The sequence below is a fragment of the Pseudophryne corroboree genome, chromosome 1 (assembly GCF_028390025.1).
Source record: "Pseudophryne corroboree isolate aPseCor3 chromosome 1, aPseCor3.hap2, whole genome shotgun sequence".
In the NCBI taxonomy this organism is placed as follows: Eukaryota; Metazoa; Chordata; class Amphibia; order Anura; family Myobatrachidae; genus Pseudophryne; species Pseudophryne corroboree.
The window spans coordinates 1077152572-1077168875 of record NC_086444.1 but is presented as its reverse complement, the minus strand read 5'-3'; the positions used below and the strand labels follow the sequence as shown (position 1 = coordinate 1077168875).

The 16304-nt window shown below is 47.9% G+C and overlaps 1 protein-coding gene across 9 annotated transcripts in view; it reads right to left on the bottom strand.

The window, feature by feature from the left end:
* Positions 1-16304, bottom strand: part of ATP8A1 (ATPase phospholipid transporting 8A1) — a 613161-nt gene that overhangs the window by 267833 nt on the left and 329024 nt on the right. For all 9 annotated transcript variants that reach the window (XM_063920998.1, XM_063921003.1, XM_063920996.1 and 6 more), the window contains one exon: positions 1424-1496. In XM_063920998.1, coding sequence (XP_063777068.1) covers positions 1424-1496 — 73 coding nt within the window. The remainder of the gene's footprint in view (positions 1-1423; positions 1497-16304) is intronic.

Genomic DNA, 16304 nt, shown 5'->3' with positions numbered 1-16304 from the left:
TAGTCACCGTTTTTAAGTCACCACAAAGCTCTGCAGCGCAGGATTATGGGAAAACAGGGCATAGATAAAACAAGCGTAGACAAGGTGGACTAAATAACTGCAGAAATAAAATAAAGGGAAAGTGGGGCCCTGCTCAAGAGAGAGCTTACATTCTAATGGTAAGAAGCCACAAAGGAGTGAATGTGTCCAGAGTAGAGATTGGGAGTGCTGTGATGGTGTGAGTTGTATAGTAGGGTTAGGGTAAGCTAGAAAATGAGATTAATTTTGAGATAGCATTTAGGATTCTATTCATGAAGCAGTGAAAAAAGTGGAGAAGTTGCCCATGGCAACCAATCAGTGTTGAAGCAACATTTATAATTTGCATACTATAAAATTATACAGAGCAGCTGATTGGTTGCCATGGGCAACTTCTCCACTGGCTCACTTCTCCACTCTTCACTGCTTCATGGATAGACCCCTTAGATATTTGAGGGAGAGTCTGATCTGGCATGAGAGGAAATGCTGCAAGTGAGTAGCAGCACAGCTGGTAGCAGTGTGAGGTAGTTATCAGAGCAAAACACCTCATTACATTTCCAGTGACCCCAATGGATGCCCTAAGAAAGGAGGTTCTAGTCAGGAAGTAGAGTGGCCAAGTTGGAGAAACAGGATATTGAGCAGAAGCGGGAGTACCCATCACAGTGGGTGGGAGCACTGGAGGAGACAAAAGGCGGGAAAAATATCCCAACATTTGTGGGATTTAGAGAGGAGAGGTCGGAAATATGTGAGCGGAGTGGAAAAATTATCAAGGAATTAGGAAATACTAGACCTGAGAGGCCATAAAAAAACAGCAAGACAAAAGTTGGAGCAGCAATGTTTTTATTTATACAATATGGATACTATTTATTTACATGTATAGCCCTGACCATTAGCAGGAGTCACATTGTTAAATCTTTGCATAGCATACATTACTCTGCTGATTCAAGTCAATGACTTGGGATACAGAACATACTATCACAGCAAAAGGGAAGCATGCTGTTAACTATTCTGAATAATTAGAGCTGACATGACTGAGTGAAAAGATATTATATGTTAGTACACTGACATAAACTCAATAATCTTTTAAGGTGTTATTAATTCTAACACCAAACAAATCCTGCTCAAATTATCCTGATTAACCAGTATGGCTAAAACCGGCAAACAATTAAAAAGACAGTTTGCCAAAGGCAACCTTATGGAGGAACAAATGCAAGAGAAGGCTGTCAGCTACTTTCCATTTAGTACTATTTATGTACAGTATGAGTAATGTAAGTAGTTATATTGATGCCCAGTGTTATCAGGACATACATGGCTAATTCAATAGTTTTGGTAACATGGGTTACTGCAGATAGGATGCCAAAGCTAATCACAACGCTTCTCACCCTAGCAACCAATAGCTAGAACTCACGTGGTTATTTTCAAGATTTTCCAGAAGGGTGGTGTCATCAAAGCCTTGGCCGTCGTCACTCTTTGGTTCAATCCTGAGGATATAAGAAAATCTGCATTAGGCACACAAAATAATTACGCAATTATATAATTTCCATAGCTGTACAAAAATGACACGATTGGAGCCAAGAGCCCAATGGCTGTGGTTATATGGAAGTAGAAGAACTAGAGAGAGTGGTATTTTGCTAAACAAAAAATAAGATTTTACTCACCGGTAAATCTATTTCTCGTAGTCCGTAGTGGATGCTGGGAACTCCGTAAGGACCATGGGGAATAGACGGGCTCCGCAGGAGACTGGGCACTCTAAAAGAAAGATTAGGTACTATCTGGTGTGCACTGGCTCCTCCCTCTATGCCCCTCCTCTAGACCTCAGTTAGGATACTGTGCCCGGAAGAGCTGACACAATAAGGAAGGATTTTGAATCCCGGGTAAGACTCAAACCAGCCACACCAATCACACCGTATAACTCGTGATACTATACCCAGTTAACAGTATGAAATATAACTGAGCCTCTCCACAGATGGCTCAACAATAACCCTTTAGTTAGGCAATAACTATATACAAGTATTGCAGACAATCCGCACTTGGGATGGGCGCCCAGCATCCACTAAGGACTACGAGAAATAGATTTACCGGTGAGTAAAATCTTATTTTCTCTGACGTCCTAGTGGATGCTGGGAACTCCGTAAGGACCATGGGGATTATACCAAAGCTCCCAAACGGGTGGGAGAGTGCGGATGACTCTGCAGCACCGAATGAGAGAACTCAAGGTCCTCCTCAGCCAGGGTATCAAATTTGTAGAATTTAGCAAACGTGTTTGCCCCTGAACAAGTTGCAGCTCGGCAAAGTTGTAAAGCCGAGACCCCTCGGGCAGCCGCCCAAGATGAGCCCACTTTCCTCGTGGAATGGGCTGTTACTGATTTAGGATGCGGCAATCCAGCCGCAGAATGCTCCAGCTGAATTGTGCTACAAATTCAGCGAGCAATAGTCTGCTTAGAAGCAGGAGCACCTATTTTGTTGGGTGCCTACAGGATATAAAACGAGTCAGTTTTCCTGACTCCAGCCGTCCTGGAAATATAAATTTTTAAGGCCCTGACTACGTCCAGTAACTTGGAATCTTCCAAGACCCTAGTAGCCGCAGGCACTACAATAGGTTGGTTCAAGTGAAAAGCTGATACCACCTTAGGGAGAAACTGGGGACGAGTCCTCAATTCTGCCCTATCCATATGGAAAATCAGATAAGGGCTTTTACATGACAAAGCCGCCAATTCTGACACACACCTGGCCGAAGCCAAGGCCAATAACATGACCACTTTCCACGTGAGATATTTCAAATCCACAGTTTTAAGTGGCTCAAACCAATGTGATTTTAAGAAACTCAACACCACGTTGAGATCCCAAGGTGCCACAGAAGGCACAAAAAAGGGGCTGAATATGTAGCACTCCCTTTACAAATGTGTGAACTCCAGGCAGTGAAGCCAGTTCTTTCTGGAAGAAAATCGACAGAGACGAAATCTGGACCTTAATGGAACCCAATTTTAGGCCCATAGTCACTCCTGACTGTAGGAAGTGCAGAAAACGACCCAGTTGAAATTCCTCTGTTGGGGCCTTCCTGGCCTCACACCACGCAACATATTTTCGCCAAATACGGTGATAATGGCTTGCAGTTACTTCTTTCCTGGCTTTTATCAGCGTAGGAATGACTTCCTCCGGAATGCCCTTTTGCTTTAGGATCCGGAATTCAACCGCCACGCCGTCCAACGCAGCCGCGGTAAGTCTTGGAACAGACAGGGCCCCTGCTGTAGCAGATCCTGTCTGAGCGGTAGAGGCCATGGGTCCTCTGATATTATTTCTTGAAGTTCTGGGTACCAAGCTCTTCTTGGCCCATCCGGAACCACGAGTATTGTTCTTACTCCTCGTTTTCTTATTATTCTCAGTACCTTTGGTATGAGAGGCCGAGGAGGGAATACATAAACCGACTGGTACACCCACGGTGTCACTAGAGCGTCCACAGCTATTGCCTGAGGGTCCCTTGACCTGGCGCAATATCTAGTTTTTTGTTTAGGCGGGACGCCATCATGTCCACCTGTGGCCTTTCCCAACGGTTTACCAACAGTAGGAAGACTTCTGGATGAAGTCCCCACTCTCCCGGGTGTCGGTCGTGTCTGCTGAGGAAGTCTGCTTCCCAGTTGTCCACTCCCGGAATGAACACTGCTGACAGTGCTAAGACGTGATTTTCCGCCCATCGGAGAATCCTTGTGGCTTCTGCCATCGCCATCCTGCTTCTTGTGCCGCCCTGTCGGTTTACATGGGCGACTGCCGTGATGTTGTCTGATTGGATCAGTATCGGCTGGTTTTGAAGCAGAGGCCTTGCCAGACTTAGGGCATTGTAAATGGCCCTCAGTTCCAGAATATTTATGTGTAGGGACGACTCCTGACTTGACCAAAGTCCTTGGAAATTTCTTCCCTGTGTGACTGCCCCCCAGCCTCGAAGGCTGGCATCCGTGGTTACCAGGACCCAGTCCTGTATGCCGAATCTACGGCCCTCTTGAAGATGAGCACTCTGCAGCCACCACAGTAGAGATACCCTGGTCCTTGGAGACAGGGTTATCAGCCGATGCATCTGAAGATGCGATTCCGACCACTTGTCCAAGAGGTCCCACTGAAAAGTTCTTGCATGGAACCTGCCGAATGGAATTTTGCTTCGTAAGAAGCTACCATTTTTCCCAGGACTCGTGTGCAGTGATGCACCGATACCTGTTTTGGTTTCAGGAGGTCTCTGACTAGAGATGACAGCTCCTTGGCTTTCTCCTGCGGGAGAAACACTTTTTTTCTGTTCTGTGTCCAGAACCATCCCCAGGAACAGCAGGCGTGTGGTAGGAACCAGCTGTGACTTTGGAATGTATAGAATCCATCCGTGCTGTTGTAGCACTTCCCGAGATAGTGCTACTCCGACCAACAACTGCTCCATGGACCTCGCCTTTATAAGGAGATCGTCCAAGTACGGGATAATTAAAAACTCCCTTTTTTCGAAGGAGTATCATCATTTCTGCCATTACCTTGGTTAAGACCCTCGGTGCCGTGGACAGTCCAAACGGCAGTGTTTGGAATTGGTAATGGCAATCCTGTACCACAAATCTGAGGTACTCCTGGTGAGGATGGTAAATGGGGACATGTAGGTAAGCATCCTTGATGTCCAGGGATACCATGTAATCCCCCTCCTCCAGGCTTGCAATAACCGCCCTGAGCGATTCCATCTTGAACTTGAATTTTTTATGTATGTGTTCAAGGACTTCAAATTTAAAATGGGTCTCACCGAACCGTCCGGTTTCGGTACCACAAACAGTGTGGAATAGTAACCCCGTCCTTGTGGAAGTAGGGGCACCTTGACTATCACCTGCTGGGAATACAGCTTGTGAATTGCCTCTAGCACAGCCTCCCTGCCTGAGGGAGTTGTCGGCAAGGCAGATTTGAGGAAACGGCGGGGGGGAGATGCCTCGAATTCCAGCCTGTACCCCTGAGATACTACTTGAAGGATCCAGGGATCCATGTGAGCGAGCCCACTGATCGCTGAAATTTTTGAGGCGGCCCCCCACCGTACCTGGCTACGCCTGTGGAGCCCCCGCGTCATGCGTTGGACTCAGAGGAAGCGGGGGAAGAATTTTGATTCTGGGAACTGGCTGACTGGTGCAGCTTTTTCCCTCTTCCCTCGTCTCTGTGCAGAAAGGAAGCGCCTTTGACCCGCTTGCTTTTCTGAAGCCGAAAGGACTGTACCTGATAATACAGTGCTTTCTTAGGCTGTGAGGAAACCTGAGGTAAAAATTTTTCTTCCCAGCTGTTGCTGTGGATACGAGGTCCCAGAGACCATCCCCAAACAATTCCTCACCCTTATAAGGCTCTATGTGCCTTTTAAAGTCAGCATCACCTGTCCAGTGTCGGGTCTCTAATACCCTGCTGATAGAATGGCCATTGCATTAATTCTGGATGCCAGCCGGCAAAATATCCCTCTGTGCATCCCTCATATATAAGACGACGACTTATGTTCGCAAAATAGTATCCCTGTTTGACAGGGTTACAGACCACGCTGCAGCAGCACTATCTGCAGGTCTCAGTCTAGTACCTGAGTGTGTAAATACAGACTTCAGGATAGCCTCCTGCTTTTTATCAGCAGGTACCTTCAAAGTGGCCGTATCCTAAGACGGCAGTGCCACCTTTTTTGACAAACGTGTGAGCTCCTTATCCACCCTAGGGGATATCTCCCAGCGTAACTTATCCTCTGGCGGGAAAAGGTACGCCATCAGTAACTTTTTAGAAATTACCAGTTTCTTATCGGGGGAACCCACGCTTTTTCACACTTCATTCACTCATTTGATGGGGGAACAAAACACTGCCTGCTTTTTCTCCCCAAACATAAAACCCTTTTTTAGTGGTACTTGGGTTAATGTCAGAAATGTGTAACACATTTTTTATTGCCGGGATCATGTAACGGATGTTCCTAGTGGATTGTGTATATGTCTCAACCTCGTCGACACTGGAGTCAGACTCCGTGTCGACATCTGTGTCTGCCATCTGAGGGAGCGGGCGTTTTTGAGCCCCTGATGGCCTTTGAGACGCCTGGGCAGGCGCGGGCTGAGAAGCCGGCTGTTCCATAGCTGTTACGTCATCCAGCCTTTTATGTAAGGAGTTGACCACTGTCGGTTAATACCTTCCACCTATCCGTCCACTCTGGTGTCGGCCCACAGGGGGCGACATCCCATTTATCGGCATCTGCTCCGCCTCCACATAAGCCTCCTCATCAAACATGTCGACACAGCCGTACCGACACACCGCACACACACAGGGAATGCTCTGACTGAGGACAGGACCCCACACAGCCCTTTGGGGGAGACAGAGAGAGAGTATGCCAGCACACACCAGAGCGCTATATAATGTAGGGATAAACACTATCACTGAGTGAATTTTCCCCAATAGCTGCTTGTATAAACAATATTGCGCCTAAATTTAGTGCCCCCCCTCTCTTTTTAACCCTTTGAGCCTGAAAACTACAGGGGAGAGCCTGGGGAGCTGTCTTCCAGCTACACTGTGAAGAGAAAATGGCGCCAGTGTGCCGAGGGAGATAGCTCCGCCCCTTTTTCGCAGACTTTTCTCCCGCTTTTTTATGGATTCTGGCAGGGGTAATTATCACATATATAGCCTCTGGGATTATATATTGTGATTATTTTGCCAGCAAAGGTGTTTTTATTGCTGCTCAGGGCGCCCCCCCCCAGCGCCCTGCACCCTCAGTGACCGAAGTGTGAAGTGTGAATGAGGAGCAATGGCGCACAGCTGCAGTGCTGTGCGCTACCTTGGTGAAGACTGAAGTCTTCTGCCGCCGATTTTCCGGACCATCTTCATGCTTCTGGCTCTGTAAGGGGGACGGCGGCGCGGCTCCGGGAACGAACACCAAGGACGGGTCCTGCGGTCGATCCCTCTGGAGCTAATGGTGTCCAGTAGCCTAAGAAGCCCAAGCTAGCTGCAAGCAGGTAGGTTCGCTTCTTCTCCCCTTAGTCCCTCGTTGCAGTGAGCCTGTTGCCAGCAGGTCTCACTGTAAAATAAAAAACCTAACATATACTTTCTTTCTAGGAGCTCAGGAGAGCCCCTAGTGTGCATCCAGCTCGGCCGGGCACAGAAATCTAACTGAGGTCTGGAGGAGGGGCATAGAGGGAGGAGCCAGTGCACACCAGATAGTACCTAATCTTTCTTTTAGAGTGCCCAGTCTCCTGCGGAGCCCGTCTATTCCCCATGGTCCTTACGGAGTTCCCAGCATCCACTAGGACGTCAGAGAAATAAGAGAAATTTAGGCAGTCATGGATATATGAAAGGAACTTGCAGTATAAAGCCAACATGCGGGTCAATGCTGAAAAATAATACAATAAACTACAAAGTGAAACACAATATGAGCAACCTATACAGGTATCAAGTTGAAACAAAGGAATTAAAGTTTTGGCTGGATTGTTGGGAGTACTTTCATTGCGGGAATCAAAAAGCGTGCACCGGGCTCTTCTGCAGTGGTTCCAAACTCGTAAGAGAAACGTCCACTGCAGTTGCCAGGCAATAATGTAAAAGGAAAAAGAGTTATCCCAGTTTCAATTGTAGGTTGACTGCACCCTTGTTAACAGCCCTTCTTATGAGTTACAGTTTTCTTTATAAGTTGAGAGCAACTGTTATTGGAGTCCTTTTAGTCTTTTATATTGAGCTTTTTTCACTATGACAAGTATTTGCTCTGTTGCAGATGAATGTTTTCAGCTGGCTGAGCTAAATCTGATTAATTCAAGAATGAGCAGCATGGGTGATGAAATGGGCAATAAAGCAAGAAGAAATAATCAAACAAAGCAAAACGGCGATTTAACCTTTTCGTGTGGTCAAGTAAGGGAATATTTCAGTGTAGACAACCGGATGAAAGGTCTTCCTCCTTAGGACAGTGCTAGTACTTGGTACTTACTGCATTCCTAGCACTATGTATTCACAGACATGTCTCTCATACAGCCTGAGGAAAGCAAGGAGGCGCTAACAAAACATATTTCACATATGCACCAGAGAGTCCCTGTGGTTGACTTGGGGATAATTACATTGTGAAGAAGCCCCAAGGGACACATGTTCCAAGATCCCTTTAATTGTGTCGTTTACTTGCACAGCAAGCTCAAGGGCTCATTTGTATTTAAGAAACATTTTACAGGTTGAGTATCCCTTATCCAAAATGCTTGGGACCAGAGGTATTTTGGATACCGTATTTTTCCGTATTTTGGAATAAATGCATACAATAATGAGATATCATGGTGATGGGACCTAAATCTAAGCACAGAAGGCATTTATGTTACATATACACCTTATACACACAGCCTGAAGGTCATTTTAGCCAATATTTTTTATAACTTTGCGCATTAAACAAAGTGTGTGTACATTCACACAATTCATTTATGTTTCACATACACCTTATATACACAGCCTGAAGGTCATTTAATACAATATTTTTAATAACTGTGTATTAAACAAAGTTTGTGTACTTTGAGCCATCAAAAAACAAAGGTTTCACTATCTCACTCTCACTCAAAAAAGTCCGTATTTCGGAATATTCCGTATTTCGGAATATTTGGATATGGGATACTCAACCTGTAATATGGACTTATGAATATTTCAAAAAGTGATTATAGTACAAAATATATTTATCTATAGGCAACTAATATGTGTGTGTATTACAAAGTGTACAATAAAATAAGAATTTACTTACCGATAATTCTATTTCTCGTAGTCCGTAGTGGATGCTGGGGACTCCGTCAGGACCATGGGGATTAGCGGCTCCGCAGGAGACAGGGCACAAAAATAAAAGCTTTAGGACTAGGTGGTGTGCACTGGCTCCTCCCCCTATGACCCTCCTCCAAGCCGCAGTTAGGATACTGTGCCCGGACGAGCGTACACAATAAGGAAAGATTTTGAATCCCGGGTAAGACTCATACCAGCCACACCAATCACACTGTACAACTTGTGATCTGAACCCAGTTAACAGCATGATAACAGAGGAGCCTCTGAAAAGATGGCTCACAACAATAATAACCTGATTTTTGTAACAATAACTATGTACAAGTATTGCAGACAATCCGCACTTGGGATGGGCGCCCAGCATCCACTACGGACTACGAGAAATAGAATTATCGGTAAGTAAATTCTTATTTTCTCTGACGTCCTAAGTGGATGCTGAGGACTCCGTCAGGACCATGGGGATTATACCAAAGCTCCCAAACGGGCGGGAGAGTGCGGATGACTCTGCAGCACCGAATTAGAGAACTCCAGGTCCTCCTCAGCCAGGGTATCAAATTTGTAGAATTTTGCAAACGTGTTTGCCCCTGACCAAGTAGCAGCTCGGCAAAGTTGTAAAGCCGAGACCCCTCGGGCAGCCGCCCAAGATGAGCCCACCTTCCTTGTGGAATGGGCATTTACAGATTTTGGCTGTGGCAGGCCTGCCACAGAATGTGCAAGCTGAATTGTACTACAAATCCAACGAGCAATCGTCTGCTTAGAAGCAGGAGCACCCAGCTTGTTGGGTGCATACAGGATAAACAGCGAGTCAGTTTTCCTGACTCCAGCCGTCCTGGAAATATATATTTTCAGGGCCCTGACAACGTCTAGCAACTTGGAGTCCTCCAAGTCCCTAGTAGCTGCAGGCACCACAATAGGTTGGTTCAGGTGAAACGCTGACACCACCTTAGGGAGAAACTGGGGACGAGTCCGCAGTTCTGCCCTGTCCGAATGGAAAATCAGATATGGGCTTTTGTGAGACAAAGCCGCCAATTCTGACACTCGCCTGGCCGAGGCGAGGGCCAACAGCATGGTCACTTTCCATGTGAGATATTTCAAATCCACAGATTTGAGCGGTTCAAACCAATGTGATTTGAGGAATCCCAGAACTACGTTGAGATCCCACGGTGCCACTGGAGGCACAAAAGGGGGTTGTATATGCAGTACTCCCTTGACGAATGTCTGGACTTCAGGAACTGAAGCCAATTCTTTCTGGAAGAAAATCGACAGGGCCGAAATTTGAACCTTAATGGACCCCAATTTGAGGCCCATAGACACTCCTGTTTGCAGGAAATGCAGGAATCGACCGAGTTGAAATTCCTCCGTGGGGGCCTTCCTGGCCTCACACCACGCAACATATTTTCGCCAAATGCGGTGATAATGTTGTGCGGTCACCTCCTTCCTGGCTTTGACCAGGGTAGGTATGACCTCTTCCGGAATGCCTTTTTCCCTTAGGATCCGGCGTTCAACCGCCATGCCGTCAAACGCAGCCGCGGTAAGTCTTGGAACAGACAGGGTCCTTGCTGAAGCAAGTCCCTTCTTAACGGCAGAGGCCATGGGTCCTCTGTGAGCATCTCTTGAAGTTCCGGGTACCAAGTCCTCCGTGGCCAATCCGGAGCCACGAGTATAGTTCTTACTCCTCTCCGTCTTATAATTCTCAGTACCTTGGGTATGAGAGGAAGAGGAGGGAACACATACACTGACTGGTACACCCACGGTGTTACCAGAGCGTCCACAGCTATTGCCTGAGGGTCCCTTGACCTGGCGCAATACCTGTCCAGTTTTTTGTTGAGGCGGGACGCCATCATGTCCACCTTTGGTTTTTCCCAATGGTTCACAATCATGTGGAAGACTTCCGTGTGAAGTCCCCACTCTCCCGGGTGGAGGTCGTGCCTGCTGAGGAAGTCTGCTTCCCAGTTGTCCACTCCCGAATGAACACTGCTGACAGTGCTATCACATGATTTTCCGCCCAGCGAAGAATCCTTGCAGCTTCTGCCATTGCCCTCCTGCTTCTTGTGCCGCCCTGTCTGTTTACGTGGGCGACTGCCGTGATGTTGTCCGACTGGATCAGCACCGGCTGACCTTGAAGCAGAGGTCTTGCTAGGCATAGAGCATTGTAAATTGCCCTTAGCTCCAGTATATTTATGTGGAGAGAAGTCTCTAGACTTGACCACGTTCCCTGGAAATTTCTTCCCTGTGTGACTGCTCCCCAGCCTCTCAGGCTGGCATCCGTGGTCACCAGGATCCAATCCTGAATGCCGAATCTGCGGCCCTCTAGTAGATGAGCACTCTGCAGCCACCACAGAAGAGACACCCTTGTCCTCGGAGACAGGGTTATCCGCTGATGCATCTGAAGATGCGATCCGGACCATTTGTCCAGCAGATCCCACTGAAAAGTTCTTGCGTGAAATCTGCCGAATGGAATCGCTTCGTAAGAAGCCACCATTTTTCCCAGGACCCTTGTGCAATGATGCACTGACACTTTTCCTGGTTTTAGGAGGTTCCTGACTAGCTCGGATAACTCCCTGGCTTTCTCCTCCGGGAGAAACACCTTTTTCTGGACTGTGTCCAGAATCATCCCTAGGAACAGCAGACGTGTCGTCTGGATCAGCTGCGATTTTGGAATATTTAGAATCCACCCGTGCTGTTGTAGCAGTACCCGAGATAGTGCTACTCCGACCTCCAACTGTTCCCTGGACTTTGCCCTTATCAGGAGATCGTCCAAGTAAGGGATAATTAAGACGCCTTTTCTTCGAAGAAGAATCATCATTTCGGCCATTACCTTGGTAAAGACCCGGGGTGCCGTGGACAATCCATACGGCAGCGTCTGAAACTGATAATGACAGTTCTGTACTACGAACCTGAGGTACCCTTGGTGAGAAGGGCAAATTGGGACATGTCCAGGGACACCATATAGTCCCCTTCTTCCAGGTTCGCTATCACTGCTCTGAGTGACTCAATCTTGAATTTGAACCTTTGTATGTAAGTGTTCAAAGATTTCAGATTTAGAATAGGTCTCACCGAGCCGTCTGGCTTCGGTACCACAAATAGTGTGGAATAATACCCCTTTCCCTGTTGTAGGAGGGGTACTTTGATTATCACCTGCTGGGAATACAGCTTGTGAATTGCTTCCAATACTGCCTCCCTGTCGGAGGGAGACGTTGGTAAAGCAGACTTCAGGAACCTGCGAGGGGGAGACGTCTCGAATTCCAATCTGCACCCCTGGGATACTACCTGTAGGATCCAGGGGTCCACTTGCGAGTGAGCCCACTGCGCGCTGAAACTCTTGAGACGACCCCCCACCGCACCTGAGTCCGCTTGTAAGGCCCCAGCGTCATGCTGAGGACTTGGCAGAAGCGGTGGAGGGCTTCTGTTCCTGGGAAGAGGCTGTCTGCTGCAGTCTTTTTCCCTTTCCTCTACCCCGGGGCAGATATGACTGGCCTTTTGCCCGCTTGCCCTTATGGGGACGAAAGGACTGAGGCTGAAAAGACGGTGTCTTTTTCTGCTGAGAGGTGAGTTGGGGTAAAAAGGTGGATTTTCCAGCAGTTGCCGTGGCCACCAGGTCCGAAAGACCGACCCCAAATAACTCCTCCCCTTTATACGGCAATACTTCCATATGCCGTTTGGAATCCGCATCACCTGACCACTGTCGTGTCCATAAACATCTTCTGGCAGAAATGGACATCGCACTTACTCTTGATGCCAGGGTGCAAATATCCCTCTGTGCATCACGCATATATAGAAACGCATCTTTTAAACGCTCTATAGTCAATAAAATATTGTCCCTGTCCAGGGTATCAATATTTTCAGTCAGGGACTCCGACCACGCCACCCCAGCGCTGCACATCCAGGCTGAGGCAATCGCTGGTCGCAGTATAACACCAGTATGTGTGTATATACTTTTTAGGACATTTTCCAGCTTCCTATCAACTGGCTCCTTGAGGGCGGCCGTATCAGGAGACGGTAACGCCACTTGTTTTGATAAGCGTGTGAGTGCCTTATCCACCCTAGGGGGTGTTTCCCAACGCTCCCTAACTTCTGGCGGGAAAGGGTATAATGCCAATAATTTCTTAGATATCAGCAATTTTTTATCGGGGGAGACCCACGCATCATCACACACTTCATTTAATTCTTCTGATTCAGGAAAAACTACGGGTAGTTTTTTCACACCCCACATAATACCCTTTTTTGTGGTACTTGTAGTATCAGAAATATGCAAAGCCTCCTTCATTGCCGTGATCATGTAACGTGTGGCCCTACTGGAAAATACGTTTGTTTCTTCACCGTCGACACTGGAGTCAGTGTCCGTGTCTGTGTCGACCGACTGAGGTAATGGGCGCTTTAGAGCCCCTGACGGTGTTTGAGACGCCTGGACAGGCACTAACTGACTTGCCGGCTGTCTCAGGTCGTCAACAATTTTTTGTAAAGTGCTGACACTATCACGTAATTCCTTAAATAAGACCATCCAGTCAGGTGTCGACTCCCTAGGGGGTGACATCACTAATACAGGCAATTGCTCCGCCTCCACACCATTTTCCTCCTCATACATGTCGACACACGCGTACCGACACACAGCACACACACAGGGAATGCTCTGATAGAGGACAGGACCCCACTAGCCCTTTGGGGAGACAGAGGGAGAGTTTGCCAGCACACACCAGAGCGCTATATATGTATAGGGACAACCTTATAAATAAGTGTTTCTCCCTTATAGCTGCTATATATGTTTTTATATGCCAAATTAGTGCCCCCCCCTCTCTTTTTTACCCTGTTTCTGTAGTGCAGGACTGCAGGGGAGAGTCAGGGAGACGTCCTTCCAGCGGAGCTGTGAGGGAAAATGGCGCTTGTGTGCTGAGGAGATAGGCTCCGCCACCTTCACGGCAGCCTTTCTCCCGCTTTTTATGAGGTAAAATGGCAGGGGTTAAATACATCCATATAGCCCAGGAGCTATATGTGATGTATTTTTTACCATAAATAGTGTTTTCATTGCGTCTCAGGGCGCCCCCCCCCAGCGCCCTGCACCCTCAGTGACCGGAGTGTGAAGTGTGCTGAGAGCAATGGCGCACAGCTGCAGTGCTGTGCGCTACCTTTCTTGAAGACAAGATGCCTTCTGCCGCCGATTTCTGGACCTCTTCACTCTTCTGGCTCTGTAAGGGGGCCGGCGGCGCGGCTCCGGGACCCATCCATGGCTGGGCCTGTGATCGTCCCTCTGGAGCTAATGTCCAGTAGCCAAGAAGCCCAATCCACTCTGCACGCAGGTGAGTTCGCTTCTTCTCCCCTTAGTCCCTCGATGCAGTGAGCCTGTTGCCAGCAGGACTCACTGAAAATAAAAAAAAAACCTAAGTCTATACTTTTATTCTAAGCAGCTCAGGAGAGCTACCTAGATTGCACCCTTCTCGGCCGGGCACAAAAACCTAACTGAGGCTTGGAGGAGGGTCATAGGGGGAGGAGCCAGTGCACACCACCTAGTCCTAAAGCTTTTATTTTTGTGCCCTGTCTCCTGCGGAGCCGCTAATCCCCATGGTCCTGACGGAGTCCCCAGCATCCACTTAGGACGTCAGAGAAAATAAGATTTTACTTACCGATAAATCTATTTCTCGTAGTCCGTAGTGGATGCTGGGGACTCCGTCAGGACCATGGGGATTAGCGGCTCCGCAGGAGACAGGGCACAAAAATAAAGCTTTAGGATCAGGTGGTGTGCACTGGCTCCTCCCCCTATGACCCTCCTCCAAGCCTCAGTTAGGATACTGTGCCCGGACGAGCGTACACAATAAGGAAGGATTTTGAATCCCGGGTAAGACTCATACCAGCCACACCAATCACACTGTACAACTTGTGATCTGAACCCAGTTAACAGTATGACAACGTAGGAGCCTCTGAACAGACGGCTCACAACAATAACAACCCGATTTTTTTGTAACAATAACTATATACAAGTATTGCAGACAATCCGCACTTGGGATGGGCGCCCAGCATCCACTACGGACTACGAGAAATAGATTTATCGGTAAGTAAAATCTTATTTTCTCTAACGTCCTAGTGGATGCTGGGGACTCCGTCAGGACCATGGGGATTATACCAAAGCTCCCAAACGGGCGGGAGAGTGCGGATGACTCTGCAGCACCGAATGAGAGAACTTCAGGTCCTCTTTAGCCAGGGTATCAAATTTGTAGAATTTTACAAACGTGTTCTCCCCCGACCACGTAGCTGCTCGGCAGAGTTGTAATGCCGAGACCCCTCGGGCAGCCGCCCAGGATGAGCCCACCTTCCTTGTGGAATGGGCCTTGACAGATTTAGGCTGTGGCAGGCCTGCCACAGAATGTGCAAGTTGAATTGTGCTACAAATCCAACGAGCAATCGTCTGCTTAGAAGCAGGAGCACCCAGCTTGTTGGGTGCATACAGTATAAACAGCGAGTCAGATTTTCTGACTCCAGCCGTCCTTGAAATATATATTTTCAATGCCCTGACAACGTCCAGCAACTTGGAATCCTCCAAATCGCTAGTAGCCGCAGGCACCACAATAGGCTGGTTCAGGTGAAACGCTGACACCACCTTAGGCAGAAAATGAGGACGCGTCCGCAGTTCTGCCCTGTCCGAATGGAAAATCAGATATGGGCTTTTATACGATAAAGCCGCCAATTCTGACACTCTCCTGGCTGAAGCCAGGGCCAGTAGCATGGTTACTTTCCATGTAAGATATTTCAAATCCGCCGATTTGAGTGGCTCAAACCAATGGGATTTGAAAAAATCCAAAACTACATTAAGGTCCCACGGAGCCACTGGGGGCACAACCGGGGGCTGTATATGTAGTACTCCTTTTACAAAAGTCTGAACTTCAGGAACTGAAGCCAATTCTTTCTGGAAGAAAATCGACAGGGCCGAAATTTGAACCTTAATGGACCCCAACTTGAGGCCCATAGACAATCCTGTTTGCAGGAAATGTAGGAATCGACCCAATTGAAATTCCTCCGTGGGGGCCTTCCTGGCCTCACACCACGCAACATATTTTCTCCAAATGCGGTGATAATGTTGTGCAGTCACCTCCTTCCTGGCTTTTACCAGTGTAGGAATGACCTCTTCCGGAATGCCTTTTTCCCTTAGAATTCGGCGTTCAACCGCCATGCCGTCAAACGCAGCCGCGGTAAGTCTTGGAATAGACACGGTCCCTGCTGAAGCAGGTCCCGTCTTAGAGGTAGAGGCCACGGATCTTCCGTGAGCATCTCCTGAAGTTCCGGGTACCAAGTTCTTCTTGGCCAATCCGGAGCCACGAGTATCGTTCTTACTCCCCTTTGCCGTATAATTCTCAGTACTTTTGGTATGAGAGGCAGAGGAGGAAACACATACACTGACTGGAACACCCACGGCGTTACCAGAGCGTCCACAGCTATTGCCTGAGGGTCTCTTGACCTGGCGCAATACCTGTCCAGTTTTTTGTTGAGGCGAGACGCCATCATGTCCACCTTTGGTTTTTCCCAACGGTTCACAATCATGTGGAAGACTTCTGGATGAA